Source organism: Carcharhinus amblyrhynchos, chromosome 25, assembly GCF_965287045.1.
Source record: "Carcharhinus amblyrhynchos chromosome 25, sCarAmb.v2.hapA, whole genome shotgun sequence".
Classification (NCBI taxonomy): Eukaryota; Metazoa; Chordata; class Chondrichthyes; order Carcharhiniformes; family Carcharhinidae; genus Carcharhinus; species Carcharhinus amblyrhynchos.
The window spans coordinates 12831466-12854634 of NC_137348.1; the positions used below are offsets into that span (position 1 = coordinate 12831466).

Consider the following 23169-nt stretch of genomic DNA (forward strand, 5'->3'; position numbering starts at 1 on the left):
GGGACCTGGGTTCAATTCCCGGTTTGGGTCACTGACTATGAGGACTTTGCACATTCTCTGTGTCAGCGTGCGTTTCCTCTGGGTGTTTCAGTTTCTTCCCACAGTCTGAAAAGTGTGCTGGTTAGGCGCATTGGTCATGCTATATTCTCAATGTACCCAAACAGGTGCTGAAGTGTGGTGGCTGGGGATTTTCACAGTAACTTCATTGCAGTGTTAACATAAGCCCGCTTGTGACAATCAATACACTTAGTTCAATAGACAGATAGAGCAAATCTTAAGACACTTGCTGAGCACAAATACTAGAATCCAAACTCTGTTGCAGACAATACAATAACTTGTACTTACAACAATGCCTTTGATGTAATGAAACATCCTAGGGTGCTTCACAGGAGCATTATAAAACAAAGTACGACACCAAACATGCAAGGAGTATTAGATCAGATGATGAAAAGTTTGGTCAAAGAGAAAAGCTTTAAGAAGTGTTTTCAAGGAAGAAGGTGAGGCAGTGTGGGGTAGGAAGGGAATTCCAGAGCTTGGGGCCTTAGACAACTGCCAGCACAGCCACTAATGGTGGAGCAATTATAGCTGTGAATACACAAGAGTCCGGGATTAGAGAACAGATATCTGAAAGGATTCTGGGATTGGAAGAGACTAGAAATAAGGAGAATCAAAGCCTTGGAGGGACTTGAAAAGAAGGATAAGAACCTACAGCTATTTTTAATCTATGATGCACCCTGGTACTTTATAAAGCTACATAAATGTAATAGGTACTGAGCCAAGGCAAAGGAGAAACGACTGAAGGCAAGTTTTGAGAACACTTTAAGAACAAAAAGAGCATGATGAAAAACAGATTTAACAAATACATTCAAAAGAACAGATCTCAGGTGGCTGAAAGCTCAGCTACCAATGCTAGGTAAAAGACAGACATGGTTCACAGGAGGGCAGAATCAGATGACCAACTGGTACAGGATGCGAGCAACTCTTGAAGAAGCTGGACAATTGAGGTGTTGTTCAGTCATGGCAGGATTTGAGAATGGGGATTTTATATTTCTGCATCATGCAGTGAGGCACAGAGCTGCATGTTGAATAGGATACACAGTCTCACTTTGGATAATTAAGTTTATGGAAAGTGAATGAATCAAGGCAAACAAGGAGAATGTTGAGATAGTTAAAAGCACAGGTAAGATTCTCAGCAGCATAGAGGCTGAGGTATAGGCAAAGACAGATAGTCAGAGGCAGAAATAGGCAGCTTTAAATATTGAGAGCATTGGGTTTAAAACTCAATTCCATTGAACAAAGGAGCAAAAGAGATAAACGTTAGCCACATTTGCAACTTAAGCAAAGAAAATATTAACTGTATCGTTCACCATGCAGAATACAGGTGAAAGCTCAGTTTGGAGATAGTTCATGAAAGGGGAAGAGGTTGGAAAGTTTACCTAGCATGGAGCTAGACGAAGAAATCTACGGTAACCCTTAATGAAACGCAATCAGCAACCAAGTTGATATATGTAAGCCCTGAGTTCAGAAGACAGAGGCAAGTAACTTAATTTTTTTTCATTCATGAGATGCAGGTACCACTGGTTAGACCAGCATTTTTGTCCATCCCTAACTGCCCTTGAGGAGGAGGTGCTGCTGAGCTAGTTTATTTAACCACTGCAGTCCATGCATTATAGGAGTACCCAAATTGCTGTTAGGGAGGAAATTCTAGGACACTGACCCAGAAAGGAATGGCAATATAGTTTCAACTCAAGATGTTGTGCAGCTCGGAGGGAAATGTTAACATAGTGGTGTTCCCACTTATCTGCTGCCTTTGTCCTTCTGGGTGGTAGAGGTAGCAGGTTTGGAAGATGCAGTTGAAGGAGCCTTGGTGAGTATCACTGCTGCCACAGTGGCAGAGGAAGTGAATGGTAAGGGTGATTGGTAGAGTGCAGCTCCAATAACATTCAAGAAACCCAACACCATTCAAGATAAAGCAACTCACGTGTTAGTTATAGCACATGGACCGCACACCTTAAAGGACAATTAGGGGATGGGCAATAAATGATGACATAGCCAGCAAAGCCTATGTCCCAAGAATGAATGAAATAAAACTCAATTCAGGCAAGTAGAGTATTCTATCACAATCCTGATGGTGCAGATGGTGGCCAGGCATTGACAAGTCACGAGGCGATTTACTCGGTACAGAATTCCCAGCCTCTGACCTGCTCCAGTAGCTACAGTATTTAGAAGGTGGGTCCAGTTCAGTTTCTTTGTCAATGGTAACCTCAGGAGGTTGATAGTGGGAAATACAGTGATGGTAATGTCACTTAACGTCAAGCAGTGATGCTTAGATTCTCTTCTTGGAAAAGGTCATTGTCTGGCACTTGCATTGCCACTTATCAGACCAAGCCCGAATATTGCCCAGGTCTTGCTGCATATGGCTGTGTCTGCTTCACTATCCGAGTTGCTGCAAATGATGCTGAACACTGTGCCATCACCAGCAAACAGTTCCACTGTGATCTTATAGTGGAGGGAAGATCATTGACAAAGCAGCTGAAGATGGTTGGACCAAGGATACTAGCTTGAGGAACTCTTACAGCAATGTCTCAGGGCCAAGATGATTGACCACCAATAACCACAGCTATCTTCCTTTGTGCTAGGTATGACTAACCAGTGGTGCTATCCCCATTTCCATTGACTCCAGTTTTGCAAGGGATCTTGGATACCACACTTGGTAAAATACAGCCTTGATGTCAAGGACAGTCACTCACTCGAGTTTAGTTCTTAGTCCATGTTTGGATCAGGGTTGTAATGGGGTCAGGAGCCGAGTGGTCCTGGCAGACCCCAACTGAGCACTGGTGAGCATGTTATTGCAAGTGCCGTTTAATAGCACTGTCAATGGCATCACTGCAGATCAAGAGTTAATTGATGGGGTGGTAATGGGCTGGGTTAGATTTGTCATCTTTTTTGTAAGCAGGACATATCTGGTCAATTTTCTACACTGCTACGTAGATGTCAGCATTGCAGCTGTACTATGGGGCAGGGCTAGCTCTGGAGCGCAAGCCTTCAGTGCTATTAATGGAACGTTGTTAGAGGCAAAAGCCTGTGCAGTGCCCAGAGCCATTTCTTGATATCTTTGAGTGAATTGAATTGGCTGAAGACTGACCTCTGATGATGGGGACCTCAAGAAGAGGTTCAGATAGATCATCCAACTGGTAGGAGTTGCCAAAGACTGTGGATAAGGATTACAGCTATTAGAAACTTAGGTGTTTCTAATTTTCTGTTGATGTCACTGCATAGACATTGTAAATGAAGTTCAGACTCAAGCTGAAAAGTTCCACATATCAGACAAATGTGGAAAAATCTGGAGTTGGTCTCAGCAAGTGATTAACCTTCAAGAATCTGATAAATAGCCACCTGGTGAAAATGCTGTCACAATGGAAAATCCTCTGTTGAAGATCTTAATCTAAAGTATGAGTGGCTTTTGTTAAGTGGAGCCAAGCTAGATGGTGCAGTACAAAACAAGACAAGTCTTCTGTTTGGTTTATGAACCAACTGTATCATTACTGATCTCTGCCATCAAACCTTTCTCAGAATGCTGGTTGTATGGGAATTCCTTCCAAATGTTACATAAGTACAATTCCATATCTGTAACTTCCTCTGGCACCAGTGTTTCTGCAATTAGGGTATTTTAAGCCCCTCGATTTATTTTCTTACCTTCCCAGGATAAGGGACAACAACATTTTCCATTTTCACCCATCAAGAACATGGTAAATCTAGTTGTAATCTAATACTCATCTGGAATACTGGCACAGAAAGCATCACTAAAAAAGCTGGAGTACTGTGTGCAGTTTTGGGCGCCGCACCTGCGCAAGGATATTTTGGCCTTGGAGGGAGTGCAGAGGAGGTTTACTAGGCTGATACCGGAGTTGAGGGGGTTGAGCTATGAGGAGAGGCTGAATAAACTAGGCTTGTACTCGTTAGAGTTTAGAAGAATGAGGGGAGATCTCATTGAGACGTATAAGATGATGAATGGGATGGATAGGATAGAGGTGGAGAGACTCTTCCCGCTCAAAAAAGACAATAGGACTAGGGGGCACAGCCTCAAGATAAAGGGGGGGCGGTTTAGAACGGAGTTGAGGAGGAACTTCTTCACTCAAAGGGTGGTGAATCTCTGGAATTCTCTGCCCGTTGAAGTGGTGGAGGCTGCCTCGCTAAATATTTTTAAGAAGCGGGTTGATGGGTTTTTGATAAGAGAGGGGATTAAGGGTTATGGGGAGAGGGCGGGAAAGTGGAACTGAGCCACGACAGATCAGCCATGATCTTATTGAATGGCGGGGCAGGCTCGAAGGGCCAGATGGCCTACTCCTGCTCCTATTTCTTATGTTCTTATGTTCTTATTAATTTAATATCTTTGAGGCTACACAAGGCTGGAAAATTGAGGGTGCACAAAATACAATTTCTTTATATGCATTATTTATCCTCAGGATCTCAACTGTGGCGTATTTCATCAGACTACTAAGTTCCAATGCCCCATAACTGGCATCAGGTCTTGAGTGTGTAGCCAGTTTAACTGTCCAGTCAAACTTCTTAACTGTTCATTTTCTTCTTTTGATGCAGGGTCATCATTCAGTGAGGTTCTGGAATGATTTATCAGGATACAAACAACACCTTCCAGGTATGATCTGTAACTATGTGCCTTTAGGAAATGTATTTTTTAATCATGTTCTCTGCAGTTTAGCAGTTTTGGTTTTTTTTTCATTGTTGCTGATCTGTCTGCTTACAGGTCCTTTTATTGCTGCTTCAATGGTTTAAATGTGGTTGTGTTTTTTTTACTCTGGGCTTCATGCAACGTCTGGAATTTTACAACCTTGTGAATTGTTAGAGGGAAAATTGATTGACAAGTCAAAGTCAGGTGGGTCCTCCTCAGAAGAATCCAAGGATTCACTTTCAGTTTTAGTTCAGGGCCAGAAGCTACCCAGTTATCAAGTTGCAGGCATGTTTTCTCTCTCTTTTTCTCACTGGTATTGTAAATTCTGCTGGCTAGCTGGAAGCAGGTCTTCTTGCCTTCCTGCAGTGAGGAGTCTGTCTCTTGCAGTGGTTTGCTGGTTAAAAACTAGAGGCCAGCAGTGGCATTACCTCTACCTCAAGGATTGCTGGATGTTACAAGGCTGGGAAGTCAGAGTTTCAATTCTCCAAAGGATTAAGTTTTAGCATCACATAAGCATTCGTGCTTTTTGTGCTAAACCTGTGGCAAGGGTTCTTTTTTATGAAGGTGGTTTGTTTAATTGGAGCATTTCATATATTTGTCAAGGGTTATACAATTGTTTGTAATTGATAAAAGTAATTGCTATATGTTATCTGTATTCTTAAATAAACTTTGTTTGATAAATCGTAGAATCATTGAGTCTGCACCAACAGCAATCCCACCCAGGCCCTATCCCCATAACCGCACGCATTTACCCTAGCTAGTCACTCTGACATTAAAGGGCAATTTAGCATGACCAATCCACCTAACCCACACATCTTTGGACTGTGGGAGGAAACCAGAGCATCTGGAGGAAACCCACGCAGACATGGAGAGAATGTGCAAACTCCACACAGACAGTGACCCAACCTGGGAATCGAACTCAGGTCCCTGGCGCTGGGAGGCAGCAGTGCTAACAACTGTGCCACTGTACCAGTCCCTAATGGGCAAGTTGAATCATACCTGAAGTGAAACATCTCATGCTTACCCTAGTCAAATTCAAATCGCAAAACTTATGATCCAGGCGGACTTCACAAAACATTTTGGAGTTTCTGACCTGAATTATAACAGATCGTTGATTCAAGATAACCGCCAATAGTAAGTTGAGAGTATTGAAGAACATTAAGGTGGACAAATCCCTAGGGCCAAATATGATCTATCCCAGAATACTGAGAGAGGCAAGGGGAGAAATTGCTGAGGCCTTGGCCAAAATCTTTATATCCTCTTTAGTCATGGGCAAGGTATCAGAGGATTGGAGAGTAATAAACATTATTCCTCTGTTTAAGAAGGGCAAAAGAGACAATCCAGGGAAATTATTAGAGAAGATTCTTAGAAACAGGATGTGCTCACATCTGGAAGAGAATAGGCTTATAAGCGATAGGCAGCCTGATTTTGTGAAGGATAGATCATGCTTCACAAACCTGAGTTCTTTGAGGAAGTGAGAAGAAAAATTTACTAGGGCAGGACAGTGGATGTTGTATACATGGACTTTAGTAAAGCCTACGATAAGGTTCCTCATGGCAGGCTGATACAGAAGGTGAAATCACATGGGATCCAAGGTGAGCTGTTAAGATGGATGCAAAACTGGCTTGGGCATTGAAAGCAGAGAGCAGCAGTGGAAGGGTACTTTTCAAATTGGAGATCTGTGATAAGCAGTGTTCCACAAAGATCAGTGCTGGAGCCTTATAAATGATTTGGAGGAAAACATAGATGGCCTGATTAATAAATTTGCAGACGATACAAAAATTGGGGAGCAGCAGATAATGACAAGGATTGTCAGAGGATACAGCAGGATGTAAATCAGCTGGAGACCTTGGCTGAAAGATGGCCAGATGAGAGGTGATGTGATTTGGAAGATCTACTGCAGAAGGAATGTAGAGAGTAAATGGTAGAGCCCTTAGAAATATTAGCATACAAAGGGATCTAGGCATGCAGATCCACAGTACCCTGAAGGTGGCATTCAGGTGGACAAGGTGGTCAAAAAGGTGTATGCCATGCTCGCCCTCATTAGTCAGGGTGTTGAACATAGGAATTGGAAAGTCACATTAGACTTTAGTTAGGCCACATTTGGAGTATTGTGTACAATTCTGATTGCCACACTATCAGAAGGATGTTAATGCATTGGAAAGGGTGCAAAAGAAATTTGCCAGGATGTTGCCTGGTTTGAAGGATATGGACTATGAAGGAAGGTTGAACAAACCTAGATTCTTTTCATTGGACCGTCAGACAATGAGGTGGGATCTGACAGAGGTTTACAAGATTATGATAGGCTTGGATAGAGCGGATAGTTAGAGTCTTTTTCCCAAGGTCGAAGAGTCAATTAATTGGGGGCATAGAGTGAGAGGAGTAAAGTTTAAAAGAAACGTAAGCAGCAAGTTTTTCATACATTGGGTAGTGAATGCGTGGAGCGTCCTGCTGGAGGTGGTGGTGGTGGAAGCAGATTCTGTAACAATGTTCAAAATGCATATGGATAAATATATGAATAGGCAGGGAACAGCTGGATTATGGACCATGTAGAGGCAAGAAAATATTAGATTACAGAGGCTTGGTGGGCCCAATGGCCTGTACCAGCATTATACTGTTCTTTGTTCTACTTTGTTTTGTGGTCACCAAAACTTCCTGATCCAAAGAGTTTATATGTCAAGTGGCATTCCCCAATTGTTCTACAGACCTTGTTCTAGTCAAACTATGGACATTACTTACATCTTCTTCTCATACATTATAAAGCTGTTGTTTCCCCAACTTCGGTATTTTTGTGGTACAATTGCCCTGCAAGACAAAGAGCTTTGGCAAAATGTCTTTTTTCAGCGATACTCAAGTTCCATATTACCAAGCAACTATTAATCTTGTACATAGTCTGTTAAATTCCATGATGAATTCCTCTATTGAATAACTGTCCATCTTCCTAAATTTATCAAAGTCTGACCATGCCTCATATGCATTTAATAGATCGTCTTTCAATAAATTTTATTCATAATTTATCTAAACTTTCCTCAGTGACCAACTGATAAGCCTCTAGCTCCAAAAATACCGTGTAAATGATCCTGCTTTTGTTGGGCAATGGAAATACCAAGGCCATGCTTTAATTCCACTTCAGTAAGGATGTAACCCATGTAACTGATCACAGTATGGTTGAATTTAAAACACAAGTGGAGTGTGAGAAGGTAAAATCCAATACCAGTGTCCTGTGCTTAAACAAAGACTATAAATGGATGAGGGAGGCGTTGGCTAAGGTAAAGTGGGAGCAAAAGCTTTATAGTGGGACAACTGAGGAACAGTGGAGGACTTTCAAGCAATTTTTCACAGTGCTCAACATAAGTATATAATAATGATAAAGAACTATAGAGAAAAAGAGATAATCAGCCATGGATATCTAAGGAAATAAAGGACGGTATCAAACTGAAAGAAAATGCATACAAAATGGCAATGATTAGTGGAAACCGAGAGGATTAGGAAATCTTTAATGGTCAACAGAAAGCCATAAAAAAAGCTATAAAGAAAAGCAAGATGGGTTATGAGAGTAAACTAGCTCAGAATAAAAAAAAAGCAAAAGTTTCTATAAATATATAAAATTAAAAAGGGTGGCTAAAGTAAACATTGGTCCTTTAGAGGATGAGAAGAACATAAGAACATAAGAAATAGGAGCAGGAGTAGGCCATCTAGCCCTTCGAGCCTGCCCCGCCATTCAATAAGATCATGGCTGATCTGTCGTGGCTCAGTTCCACATTCCTGCCCTCTCCCCATAACCCTTAATCCCCTCTCATCAAAAACCCATCAACCCGCGTCTTAAAAATATTTAGCGAGGTAGCCTCCACCACTTCAACGGGCAGAGAATTCCAGAGATTCACCACCCTTTGAGTGAAGAAGTTCCTCCTCAACTCCGTTCTAAACCGCCTCCCCCTTTATCTTGAGGCTGTGCCCCCTAGTCCTACTGTCCTTTCTGAGCAGGAAGAGTCTCTCCACCTCTATCCTATCCATCCCATTCATCATCTTATACGCCTCAATGAGATCTCCCCTCATTCTTCTAAACTCTAACGAGTACAAGCCTAATTTATTCAGCCTCTTCTCATAGCTCAACAAGGGAGATGTAATAACTGAAAATGAGAAAAGAGCTGAGGGATTGAACAGGTGTGTGTCTGCCTTCACAGCGGAAGACAAATAACATGCCAAAAATTCATGGCAGGAAGGCTATGGCAGGTGAAGACCTAGAAACTATTATCATGAAAGAGGTAGTATTGGGCAAGTTAATGGGGCAAAAGGTAAATAAGTCTCCTGGCCCTGATGGAATGCATCCCAGGGTACTATAAGAGATGGCAGGAGAAATGACAAATGCATTAGTAGTAATTTACCAAAATTCGCCGGACTCTGGGGTGGTTCCGCAGATTGGGAAACAGCAAATTTGACGCCACTGTTTAAGAAAAGGAGATAGACAAAATACAGGTAACTATAGACAGGTTAGCTTAACTTGTGTAGTAGGGAAAATGTTTGGGTCTATCAAGGAAGAAATAGCGAGGCATCTGGATATAAATTGTCCCATTGGTAAGACACAGCATGAGTTCATGAAAGGAAGATCACGTTTGATTAATTTGGTGGAATTCTTTCAGAACATTACATATGCAGTGCACAATGGGGAACCTGCGGATGTAGTGTATCTGGATTTCCAGAAGGCATTTGACAAGATGCCACACTAAAGATACAGGTGCAAGATGTTATGGGTAATGCATTAGCATGGATAGAAAACTGGTAACAGAAAGTAAAGAGTGGGGGTAAATGGGTGTTGTTCTGGTTGGCGATCAGTGACTAGTGGTGTGCGCCAGGGATCAGTGTTGGGACTGCAATTGTTTACGGTTTACATAGATGATTTGGAATTGGGGACCAAGTGTAGTATGTCAAAATTCACAGATGACACGAAGATGAGTAGCAAAGCAAAGTGTGCAGAGGATGCTGAAAATCTGCAAAGGGATATAGATAGTCTAAGTGAGTGGGCAAGGGTCTCGCAGATGGAGTACAATGTTAGTAAATGCAAGATCATCCATTTTGGTAGGAATAACAGCAAAATGGACTATTATCTAAATGGTAAAAAATTGCAGCATGCTGCTGTGCAGAGGGACCTGGGTGTCCTTGTGCAAGAATCACAAGGAGTTGGTTTGCAGGTGCAACAGGTAATTAAGAAGGCAAATGGAATTTTGTTCTTCACTGCTAGAGGGATGGAGTTTAAAAACAGTGAGGTTATATTGCAGCTGTATAAAGTGCTGGTGAGGCCACACCTGGAGTACTGTGTACAGTGTACAGTGTTGGTCTCTTTACTTGAGAAAGGATATACTGGCACTGGAGGGGGTGCAGAGGAGATTCACTAGCTTGATTCCTGAGTTGAGAGTTGGCTTATGAGGAGAGACTGAGTAGATTGGGGCTATGCTCACTGGAATTCAGAAGAATGAGGGGAGATCTTATAGAAACATATAAAGATGATGAAGGGAATAGATAAGATAGAAGCTGTTTCCAGTGGCAGGTGAAACTAGAACTAGGGGGCATAGCCTCAAAATAAGGGGAAGCAGATTTAGGACAGAGTTAAGGAGGAACTTTTTCAACAAAGGGTTGTGAATCTGTGGAATTTCCTGCCCAGTGAAGCAATTGAGGCTACCTCATTGAATGTTTTTAAGGCAAGGATAGAAAATTTATGAACAGTAAAGGAATTAAGGGTTGCAGTGAGCAGGCAGGTAAGTGGAGCTGAGTCCACAAAAAGATCAGCCATGATCTTATTGAATGGCAGAGCAGGTTCGCAGGGCCAGATGGCCTACTCCTGCTCCTAATTCTTATGTTCTTTGTATATATCTCTTTTTCCATTTTTGCATTAGCCGTAGGACGCATTCAGAGAACATCACACTTCGACAATTTACACTTGGTTTCAATCATACTTCTGAAAATTAACTCAAGATTACAACATTCTGTCTGAAATCTATTTCTTAGTTTCCAATCTTCACTTTTAGGCAATCATTCTCTGTTATCCTGTTGAATGGATCCAAGCCAGATGGAGAAGTACAAAACAAAGGCTGTTTTCTTCTTGATAGGTTTGTTCACAGGAATGCAACATAACAAATCTCTTCCTTCAAACTATTTACCAGCTGACTCTGTACTGTTCTGATTAAACAAAAATCAATAAATTAAACAAAAGATCAAAAATCACAGGGGATGACAGCCCTGGGTGGGGCACTGCAACCAAAATGTCAAAAGAAACATAACTAACTAAACCAAAATGTCATTACTAAGGGTAATGATGCATCTCAGTCCCCACGACGCCAGTCAGTTGTAGAAAGCCTGTAGCGTACGCATGAGCATCATGTGCCACCTGGCTAAGAATGTAGCCATGGTCGAACGGCAGACAACTCCCTAGATCATCCTTGTAAACTCATTTCTGGACCTGGACAAGTTGTGCAATTAACGGGCCTGGACAATGGAAGTATTGCTTTCTCACCACCTCGTCCACAACGAACGATCAAGATTAGGAGTGTAGGGCTGAAGTGCAACCAAATATTGAGGACCAGCTCCTTCTAATAATGAAAAGGGGGCTGCAATCTCATGCAATTTATATAAACATGAAACACAGACTTCCCCTTGGCCACAGAAATGATAGGGGAGGCAATGGCCAAGTGGTATTATCTCTAGACTATTAATCCAGAAACTCAGATAATGTTCTAGGAACCCAGGTTTGAATCCCACTGGCAGATGGTGGAATTTGAATTCAATAAAAATCACAATCTACTGACGACTGTGAAACCATCGCTGATTGTCGTATAAAACCCATTTGGTTCACTAACGTCCTTTAAGGAAGGAAATCTGGCATCCTTATCTGGTCTGGCCAAAGACTCCAGAGCCACAGCATCGTGGTTGACTCTCAGCTGCTTTCCAATGGCAACTCGGGATGGGCAATAAATGCTGGCCGGCCAGCCAGCAAGCGACGCCCATGTTCCATGAATGAATAAATGACACGTAACCTGAGTCTGTGAACCATCTTAACCTACTATAGCATGGCACTGCAGTGTACATTCCCCTCCACACCAGGGGCAGAATGTTCCAGTCTTAGGGCAAGGGTGGCCGGAAAATCCCGCCCGACGTTGTGGACCTTTGTATGGTCTGCCCCCTGGCCTGCTACAATTTCCAAGGCGGGTGGAATGGAAAGACAGCAGAATGGAATGCCAAGGTGTGTAATTTGAGACTCCAAAAAGAATAGGCTTCTTCTTTCTTTGCGTAACAAAGCATTCACTAATTAAAATTAGCTGATATCCTGTCATTTGGAAATTCTACTTGACTTTGAGCGACTCACCTTATAGTGTAAGAGGGTAGTCTCGGGCACATTTGGAAATTAATTTATTAATTTGTGGGCAGTACAGTGATTAGCACTACTGCCTCACAGCGCCAGGGACCTGGGTTCGATTTCAGCTTTGGGTGACTGTGTGGAGTTTGCACACTCTCCCCACATCTACACGTGTTTCCTTCCGTTGTCCTGGTTTATTCCCACATTCCAAAAACGTGCAGGCTAGGTTGATTAGCCATGCTAAATTGCCCCTTAGTGCCCCAAGATGTGTAAGTTAGGGGGATTAGCTGGGTAAATACATGGGGTTACAGGGATAGGGTGGGGATGGACTTTGGCAAGATGTTCTGTCGGAAATTGGTGCAGATTCGATCAGCTGAATGGCCTCCTTCTGCTCTGTAGGGATATTATGAATTACTTGTTCTTGTCAGACCGGAAAGGAGAATTGTATTCTTTCAGTTAAGATACAAGTATACGTTATACCACATTTCCTTGTCAGAATGATTAAAATTCTGTAATATTTGCCTGACTTTTTGAAAGCAATAAGAGGATAATATAAATGGCAAAGGAAATTTCTATATATTTCTTCTAAACTGGCGCACCTCATGTTCAAAATTAACTCTGTGATATGAAAAAAGATCATATTTGTGGACGATTAAAATAGTAAAGAAGTCTATCACAAGTAGTGATCAGTTTATAAAATGCATTACTTTCTATACCATCATGATAGTTAAAAAGGACTTGCAAATTTATTTGCAGATAATATGAAAAACATATTTCAGGAACTACAATGGGCATGTAACTCAAAGTTAAATTAGAAATATTCTTTATTGTGACCCTATGGCTTCAGAATACCTCACTGTAACAACTTCATATCAGCATTACTAGTTTAGGCTGTTCACTAATTAGAAGCAATGCAGAACAATTTGAGCCTCTGGGGTTCAGAGAAAACCATATTAGCGCTTTTGAATGAATGAAGTTTTGTCAAGGGTGAATGCTTCAACATTGAGCCTTGGGAGCTAATACTTCAATGCATCATCTAGTCCCAAGCATCTTTAACATGTAGTTTTAAGGCAAGATTTTCAGAAAGTGATAATTAAATGTCTGCTTCTTTAAAAGGAAACGGAAATTAATATCACTCCGGGATTACTGATAAATTGTATACTTGAAGCATTGTTGCTCACTGCTCTTTGCCTAGGCATGCTTCAATGTGTTAAAACATCTTTGCAAGTTTTTCTTTTCAGTGTACAACAGGTTGCCAAGAGAACAGAAGAATAGAAATATCCTTCGAAACTTACAAAATAGCCCATTAATTCCCCCCATAAAGTTTTTCCTTATTTCACAATGATCATCATTCCAGAGGACAGACCCTGACAACAAAACAGTGTTGTGTGCAAATTGAATACAATTTAGATTCGCACTATGATATGGCTAGCCAACTAGAAAATGAGCCAAATTCTAGACATAAACCTGTTTGCAATGGATGGTTTGAAATGCAAACTTACTGAGGCGGCAGAGCAAGTGTGGTAGGCTGAACCTTAGGCCGACGTTTTGCGGATACACCCATTTGCATAGCCGAACGTTTCAGAGATTGTTGGTTTAACAGACTGGAAGCCAGACCAGCATGATACTGGAGCTAAGAAAAGCAGGAAAGAAAAAATATACAGTCAGTTTAGGAGCAATAAACTGAAGTATAATAAATCTACTGTGGTGAAATGTGCAACAAAATTAACATCTTGGAGAAGGATTTCATTTTTGATGTTGACGAATATAGACATCCAAAGCTTTTTCTAAAAAAAAGTGCAAAGGACTCTGTCATTATTTTTTCTGATGGCCCAATACAACACACTGTGTAGCTGGCCTGCTCTGAAACTTCTGTTAGGGTAGCACTGCTGCCTCACAGCACCAGGGATCCAGGTTTGATTCCTGGCTTGGGTCACCGTCTGTGTGGAGTTTGCATGTTCTTTCCGTGTCTGCGTGGCTTTCCTCCAGGTGCACCAGTTTCTTCCCACACTCCAAAGGACGTGCTGGTTAGGTGTATTGGCCATGCTAAATTCTCCCTCAATGTACCCAAACAGGCGCCAATGTGTGTGGCGACTAGGGGATTTTCACAATAACTTCATTGCAGTGTTAGTGTAAGCTTACTTCTGACATTAATAAATAAACTTAGTATCCTTAGGAACATGGGAATTGGGAGCAAAAGTAGGCAAATTCAGTGCTTCGAGCTTGCTCTGCCATTTAATCAGATCATGGCTGATCTCTCCTTGGTCTTAAATCCACCTGTTCCCCATATCCCTTAATCCTTTTTTTATTAGAAATATATCTCCCTCCTTAAAACCAATGATTCAGACTCCACCACATCATGGGGTAGCAAGTTCCACAAATTCACCACCCTCTGTGAGAAGTAGTTCATCCTCATCTCAGTTTTAAATCTACCGCCTCTCAACCGATGTGAGCTCTTGTTTGAGGTTGTCCCATAACATTTGGTGTACATTTACTTTGTCAATCCCTTTTAAAATTTTATATACCTTGATCAGATCAGTTTTGGGCGCCATACTTACGCAAGGATATTTTGGCCTTGGAGGGAGTGCAGAGGAGGTTTACTAGGCTGATGCCGGAGTTGAGGGGGTTGAGCTATGAGGAGAGGCTGAATAAATTAGGCTTGTACTCGTTAGAGTTTAGAAGAATGAGGGGAGATCTCATTGAGGCGTATAAGATGATGAATGGGATGGATAGGATAGAGGTGGAGAGACTCTTCCCGCTCAGAAAGGATAGTAGGACTAGGGGGCACAGCCTCAAGATAAAAGGGGGGGCGGTTTAGAACAGAGTTGAGGAGGAACTTCTTCACTCAAAGGGTGGTGAATCTCTGGAATTCTCTGCCCGTTGAAGTGGTGGAGGCTACCTCGCTAAATATTTTTAGGACGCGGGTTGATGGGTTTTTGATAAGAGAGGGGATTAAGGGTTATGGGGAGAGGGCGGGAACGTGGAACTGAGCAGCGACAGATCAGCCATGATCTTATTGAATGGCGGGGCAGGCTCGAAGGGCTAGATGGCCTACTCCTGCTCCTATTTCTTATGTTATGTTCTTATGTTCATCCTTCTTAGTAAGCATATCAAAACAATTACAAGGATCACTGTCCGAGCAACCTTCACAAACTGTGGCAAAGTATGTGGTCTTTGTCATTTATTTCTCAACAGAAAAACAGCCAAGGTAGGGAACTGTGTGAGAAGGTCTCTGCAAACACATATCACATGAGCCAATAGTAAACATATGGAAGTTCTTCTGGGTCTTCCAAGCTCAAGTTCACTGTTATTTTTCATGCATTTGTTCCTCCGGTTTGTTAATGCTGTTCAATTTCATTATTTTGCTAATTAATTATGCAAGACCAGAGAGTCTCCATTCACCTGGATCTTGTTATCTTTTAAAGATGGTTCCAAATCTCTCATTTTCTACCAACTTCCTCATATGATCCATATTTTTCAGAAGTGTCAAATAAAAGTTTAAAGTTTAAGTTAAAGTTTATTAGTGTCACAAGTAGGCTTACATTAACGCCACAATTAAATTACTGTGAAAATCCCCTAGTTGCCACACTCCAGCAGCCCAGTCAGATACAAATTTAGCATGTCCAAAGCACCTAACTATCACATCTTTTGGACTACGGGAGGAAACTGGAGCACCTGGAGGAAACCCATGCAGACACCAGGAGAACGTGCAGACTCTGCAGAGTGACCCAAGCCAGGAATCAAACTTTGGCGCTGTGAGGCAGGACCGCTGTGGCACCATGCCACCCCATCTATTGCAGGATTTTTTTTTTGGAACACTTTTGTGCATTCCAGTGACATGGATATTGCTTACCTACAGAAAATAACCACTTTGTAAGGTTGTTCATCCACAGAATAAATGCATCTGTATCCTTCAGGGATTTCATTATTTCTCCATGCTGGAAGCAATTCTTCCATTGTACATACAGCATTTCCAATTCCCTTGTGACTAGAATGCTTTTTGTGTTGCAGGTCACTGTAGTCTTTGCAATGGTTTGTGTCATGTTTCCCCTACAGGGTTTTTGCCTCCTTTCTTTGTTTTGCCTCATTTTGTTTGGCTAATTCATTTAGTCACACTTGCTTCGTTGAGGCTTCCACGACCTTGGTACGTATTTATCTTACATAGGCAGAATTACATCTTTAAAAGGTTTTTAATTTATTCTCAATAGGTTTTCTTGAATTCTGTTCTGCAGTTAGTTTTAGTTGAGGTCTTTCCTCACTCCCTCGAAGTTGCTCCTTATAAAATTATATGCAAAGTATCAATTTAACCCAATTCATGTAAATCCAAAGCTTAGAGAAAATTCATTCACAAAAGATAGATTACACTCACGGACAAGACTGAAATACCTTTGAGAATTAAAAAATACAAGTTGTAACTCCACTCTGGTAATTTCTTTGACCAAGATTGACCAATTACTCATTCATTACATTGCCCTTTATTCTTCCCCTCCCCTATCAAGTCAGTTGTCTCTCAGGCTCACGTCAATCTGAGGTTCTCTCCACATCTTCACGTTTCTCACTGATTTTTCCAAGCTCAACTTTTTTCATGAAATCTATCGCTTTCATGCTGGACATCTTTCCAACCAAAAAGAAACGCGGTTGAGCCTCAGCAAGCAGGTAACTCTTTCAGACTGGACTGTTTCCACTATTGGCTCAAGCTACATAAAACTGAGCAGGTCAACATTAATTGAAACTTGAAGATTACTTGGGCTCATAAATTTATTCCGAATATATATTATGTTTAAGCAGTGGCTAGCAATCAGAAAGCTGAGCAATTAGTATGTGAAAAAAGTAAGCAGGAATCTTGAACTTAGTTGAACATGAGCCAATGTTCTGTTGGGGAAATTGAAGGTGTAATTATACACCCTTTGGATCAGGTACACTTACCTTGACCTATATTCTTCCTTGCATCAAATATCCAGAATTTCTGGACTATGATTCTGCCTAAGCCCAATTGTAGTGCAATTATTTTAAGACAATTCAAATGCAGAAACAAATTTCTGTGAAACTAAGTTTGAGTCAGAGTTGCTGCAGGTTGACAGGATAATGCTTCTACTTTGGCGATGCACATAATTAAGAATTGTAATGAACCAAAATAATCCAACTGCCTCATCATTAACCTAGCTGATGCTGCTCACGGTTGAACGCATAACCAGTCCAATCAATTCCAACTCCTTCAGAAGATTTCAATTTGAGAGAGGGTACAATAGTGCATTTTCAAACTTTACTGACTTGACAACATGCTAAGTATAATAGCCTGGGCTCTGTGTCACTTTGTGGTGATCCAAGTTGATCTTCTCTCAGTGTAAGGCAGCCCTCCCTCACTGAATGCCAGAATATTTAATGATTTCACTGCATGAGTTTTCGATTCAATACGTGTGCAGATTGCTATACTTAAAATCTTTCATAACATGGATTCTGGACTACGGATGAATTTTACCATCAAGACAAAATCTATACCTCCCATTTAGGTTAGCACTACAAACCCATCACTTAAGCATGCAGTTTCAGGAATGCAAATCTGTCAGCCATAGGCAATGGTCTTCACAATAATAAAAGTGAAAAGTTGTTACCTTAATTTTCTTTTAAAAATTCTTTTGAAGAAAAATGTAAATGTGTACTTACAAAATTCTGGTACTGTTTTGTAAGACATTACTCAATTCTTAGCTTACCTTGGATCTGGCTATGACTACAGAAAGTCACATTAGTGCTTTCTGGGGCTTGTGATAAGTCAAAAAACTTACCTCAGTTTTAGATCAGCAGTCAGAAATTGGAAACTTTTCAGCAGGCCAAGGACTTCCAAACAAACGTCTGCCAGGAAATGGGCATTTTGTTCATTTGATACCAGTTTCCAGACCAGAAACTAGCCATGTGCACATGTGCAGAAGGAAGCAAAGAAGTGAAACAGCATGAAACTATAGGTTATGTGAACAGAACAGGCCTGCCATTTTGAGAGAGGGCATTCCAGAGGGGACAGAAAGAAAGTCTCAGACCAAGAAAATGGAGTGGGACAGGAAGAGATCCCAGAGGAAAATCCCAGGAAGGGACAAAGACAGGGATCAGAGATAGAACCCACTGAGTCAAAATAAATGGCAGGAGCAGACAAAAAAGGTTCCAAGTTGAAGAAAGTGATGTGGGGAGTATACTTGAAGCAAAGTGGACTTGAGTGGAGTCTTGAAGATCCACAAAGGCAGCCCAAGATAGGTGAATCAGTGCTCCAAGCCTTTTGGGGCAGTGGTGTTCTGCTTAGCACAGCCAAAGATGAGAAAGTGTGTCTGGATGAGGAAGTTGAAGCGTACACAGTGATCCAGGGGAAAGAATCTTGAAACCCTCGAGATGAATTCTTGTTGAAGCCATCTTGAGTGGATGTGACTTTTGGAAAGAATTCCAAGGACAGTTCTTCAAATGTGAAAATTGGAAATCCTCATGAGAAAGCAAATTTCAGTGAACCCAGATGGCACACAGTGTGATAAGCTTCTGGGTGGGTAGTTGAGAAATCCACAGAATCAGCTATTAATATCCTGTTATTTACTTTGGATCGTGAGGTGACTAACCACAGTTTTCCAGTTGGTTCACATACTTATCCTGAATATTAGCGTGCAAGGTAGACATGGTAAATGTTTTATCTTTCTGAATTTGTATGTGTCCTATAAAGATGTGGCTGGGGTAAAGGAATAGTGATTATTAGAATAATTTCACATTGCTCTCACGATCTTTTGAACCTTTTTATCTGGTATAATACAGTCCATTTCTCTTGTTTAAGAAATGTTTTATTCTTTACATTAAAAATTCATCAACAGACAGCTGGGAATTTGTTCAGTAACTTTCCTTCTTGTAGGAGATTGCATGGGAAAGGTTCAGGGGAAAAGGTTATTTGGTCCAACCCATCCAGAAAAAAATACACTTGGATAATTTCAGAATTTATTCTCCTTCCAGTCTACCTAGAATGCATCATATAAATGATTATGCTATAAAGTAAAAAACATCCTGTTTTCTATTAAACTTCTTTTTCTTTTGAACTGTGCCCTCTTTGCCCTCAGTTGGAATGGAAAAAAATTCTAGGATTCAAATTAATCTCAGTTTTATACCTTTATAAGGCTGTAAATCCCAAGTTTCTAATCTCTCGTTGGTCTTTGTTGAGGTTGAGTTGGGTAATTCTTCCCTGGCCCCTATCCAGGGATGAAGTGTCTCCCTCATGTTTTGGTGACCAGACTGGACATTGACTCAAGATTGTAGCATAACTAAAGCAGTGTGGCCAAACAGGCCATCTAAAATGGTGTTTTGTAAAGCACTCTGGCACAATTGGGCAAGAAACTAAACCAACAGGCTGCAGTTTAAAGGCGGAGACAAACAGGCTGCAACCCTGACGAGTGAATAAACAGGATATGGGTCATCTCCTGGATGAAAGGGACTTTATAGTCACACTGGCTTATTTCATCTCCACGATGAAAGGGACTTTCTGGTCACACTGGGTTGTGTACCAGACATAAGGACACCGCGACCCCTTATTTAGGAAGGAGGTATGTGACCTATGTGTCTTCTGCACGTACGGACATGGCCATTAGGGACACACCCAAAGATCAGTGTGATAGCACCTAACTGGACTCTTATCGATCAGAGAGATCAAGTCCTGATCAATTGATTGGCAATGGCCAAAAAGGGGTGTGAAAACAACAGGGTATAAAGGGTGCTGCACAACCAGGAATCTCTCTCTGACCCCATGAATGAGCTACAACAATGGTGAACATTGCCAGCGACAACCAGCATGAGGAGAGCCACCACACCCAAGAAGGAAGGAAGGAAAGAAGACCAGGCCAGACCAAAGGATCAGGCTACGCAGACGACTACCGAGACCAGCACACAGATAAAGGGCAATATCTGCTTAGGTAATCGCCAGTCATGCAAAGTTATGTCAAGGTCTTGTACTGGACTTGAATTCTAGTATTTTCTGTAAGATAACTTATTGTTGGTCGGGTGGGTGATTATTGATTGTATGGGTTTAAATAAATATTGGTTGTACTAACAAGATGTCAACTTGTAGATTTGTCCACCGTGTAAGGGTTAAAACAGACTGTGCGGCAGGCAACAGCATTGTACAGTTTTAAGCACAACTTCGTCCAACATGTTTTACTGCATTAGCTACATCATGGCATATTCATAGCAATTGCTTGAAAGAAATAAGTCCATCCAGTTTGCCTTCTAGTACTCTGGTAGTCACGTAATAATAGCAATAAATAAATCATAGCCTCAACATAGCAATCAATTAGTCTACAACCAGCCCTGTGAAGTGATGCTACAAAGCTCATCAACAAGCCAGTTTCAGGCTACAAAGCCTGAGAAATATTCCAGGGAAGAGTTATAAATCCCATTTGTGAATCTTATTCCAGTATCTGCCAGTTTCTACTGTTAGGCATAGATCTTATTAAATTATTCTATTTCATATTTTATTTTTAATTCTCGAACAGATGGCCTCATAATTGAGAAAAAATTAATTGCACTATTCTTGGATTCTTTGGACTCTAGGTCCAACATTTCTCAAGACAGCTGTTACATTTTGGGATTTTCTTAACCATTTCTTTTCCAAGTTCCTCATAAATGTTTGTGCTTTAAAGTGCAATGTATGCATGCAAATTTTAAGACAATAGTTGGTTAAAATGATCATGGCCTAAGATTTGGCACTGATGCCCCACAGGCAGTAAGTAATAATTATTAATACAGGCTAATAAATTGCTCAATAATTCACACCCATTCTGCTGCATCCCTGGGTTACACTCTTGTCTAGTTCGACATTGTGCAATACAGACGGACCCCCAAGTGTGACACCACTTCAACCATTTACAGGAGTGATTAGCAGAGAATTTCTAAGACAAGATCATAAATTTGCATCAGTAGGTTAAGCAGGATTAACATCAGAAAGTAAGCTTGCATCTAGGACAAGTGGATGTCAGATCACATCTTGTATACTGGTCACCAAGACTCAAAAGGGCAATGTTTCTGCTTCATGAGAACTACCTCGATGAAAACTATCCCAGAACTGTACAATTTTCACACTGGGCTGGATGCACTCCACCCAACTCCATTGCCCCTAACACACTCCATGCCATCTCCATAGTGTCAGCTGTGGCCTTTTCCTCTTTTTAAATATAAAGAGTAGAGAATTTAGAAGATTTCAGATGATAGTTAGACTTACCTCATCCAGGCTTCAATAGCATTTACTCCAATTTGTGATTCCCATTCTATGCAACAGCCAAAACAGGTCTGCTTGAACTCACAAGCCATTCCCTTGCCCCTGCAGGCAAGAGTTAAATCCATCAGAGATGGGGGCAGGACAATCCGGTCCTGCCTGCCATTTGTTGATAGTCTCTCTGATGTCACAAATTCTGCCATAGTATCTGGAAACAATTCTGAGGGTGATTCCTATCATTAGCTTGTTATGGATTCAATTGTTGCTGGGTGCTCAGTTTGCAGTCTGCGGAGGTTGTAGTGTCAAAAAAGGTACAAAATGTTCCAATGGTTCCTACCTAGTAAAAAGGGTGGGACCCTCTGGGGGTGTTTGGATAGGTTACTGAATTATATTGTCAGTGAACAAGTCTTCTTGAAGCAGTCAGTTTGAGGCAGTCTGCCAACCAGAAGTGGCACAAGGGTCTAAGGCTCCTCCAACAGCACCTGCCAAACCAGCAACCTCTACCAGCTTAGAACAAAGCTTCCTAAACCACTGTAGGATGCGTCCCCAAGTGGGGTCAGGGGACAAAATTTGGGGGCTGCAATGTACAAAACCATAATGGCATGCACAGCCCAATCAATGTAATTTTGGAGCAACTTCTTGCACTCTGTCTCGCAGAAGTGTTACATGGACGGGAACTGGGATATTTCCTGTTAAGCAAGTCAAAAGAAAATAGCTAAAGAGGCTCCAAATTAAAAAAAGAGCAGCAGTTAACAGACTAACTCTTTACTGTGGGCAGCTGGGGCAAAGATATCCCTTTGGAGCAGTGGTGTCCTGCTTGGCACAGCCTTAGATCTGAAAGTGTGCTCATAAGCTAGTGTTTGAATGTACTTGAGAATCCAAAGAGAAGGAATTTTATTGAATCCCTGTGGGCCAGTGTTAAAGCTGATGGAGTGGGAGCAACTTTAAGTGAATTCCAATGAGAGATATTCAAAGTGAAGCTGGGAATCCCTTATGAGACAAAGTTGGATTTGGTGTTTTCTGATGTCTGGATAGTTTCTTGAGTAATCCATGGACTCTCTATGATTGCATCTGTCATTTATTCTGCAGTGTGAAGTTTTCAATCGTCTATTAATTCATACGTATCTCTTACTTTAAGTGTTAGAATACAAGATAGATATTGTAAATTGTTTAATCATTGAATTTGTATAGTAAATTTTGTTTTTGTTCAAAACTTGTGGAATTTTGTGACTTTACTCCAAAAGCAGATGTCTTGAATCTCAACCTTTATCTACTTTAAACAAACTGTTATTGGTCACTAATTGTTTCTCCGATTCTTGCCTGAGATCAAGGCAAACATCATAACAGGTTTAAAATTATGAAGTGAGGATTGCAAGAGGAAAGAGAGATACACAAAATACTAAAGGATATGGTAAAGGTAGATTCTGAAAATTGCTTAAAACCAAATTGAGGACACAGATTCAAAGACAGAAAAGGTGACAGACGCTGTCGCTGCACTATCAAGCCACACTTCCTTAGCAATAGCCTGCTCACTGACACTCACTTTGGACTCTGCCAGGGTCTCTGAGCACCTGGCCACATTAAAGCCTTTGTACAACATGAACAAAAGAGCTGAACCCAAGGAAGTGAGATGAGATTCGCTGCCCATGACATCAAGATAGCATTTGACAGAGTGTAGTATCAAAGAGCCCTAGGAAAACTGAAGTAAATATGAATCAAGGGGAAACGCCTCCATTGGTTGGAGTCAAAGCCCAAAGGAAGTGGTTATTGCAGGTCAATCATCTCAGACTCAGGACATTGCTGGAGAAGTACCTCAGGATAATGTCAGAGGCACAATCATCTTCAGCTGCTTCATCTTCCATCCATCATTGTGGAGATGTTCACTGATGATTGCACATCATTATGCAC

The 23169-nt window shown here is 41.3% G+C and overlaps 1 protein-coding gene across 1 annotated transcript in view; it reads right to left on the minus strand.

The window, feature by feature from the left end:
• med27 (mediator complex subunit 27) overlaps positions 1 to 23169 on the minus strand; it is a 273176-nt gene that overhangs the window by 149796 nt on the left and 100211 nt on the right. Inside the window, exon 3 of the mRNA XM_080212045.1 lies at positions 13541 to 13671. Within this exon, the coding sequence (XP_080068171.1) occupies positions 13541 to 13671 (131 nt within the window). The remainder of the gene's footprint in view (positions 1 to 13540; positions 13672 to 23169) is intronic.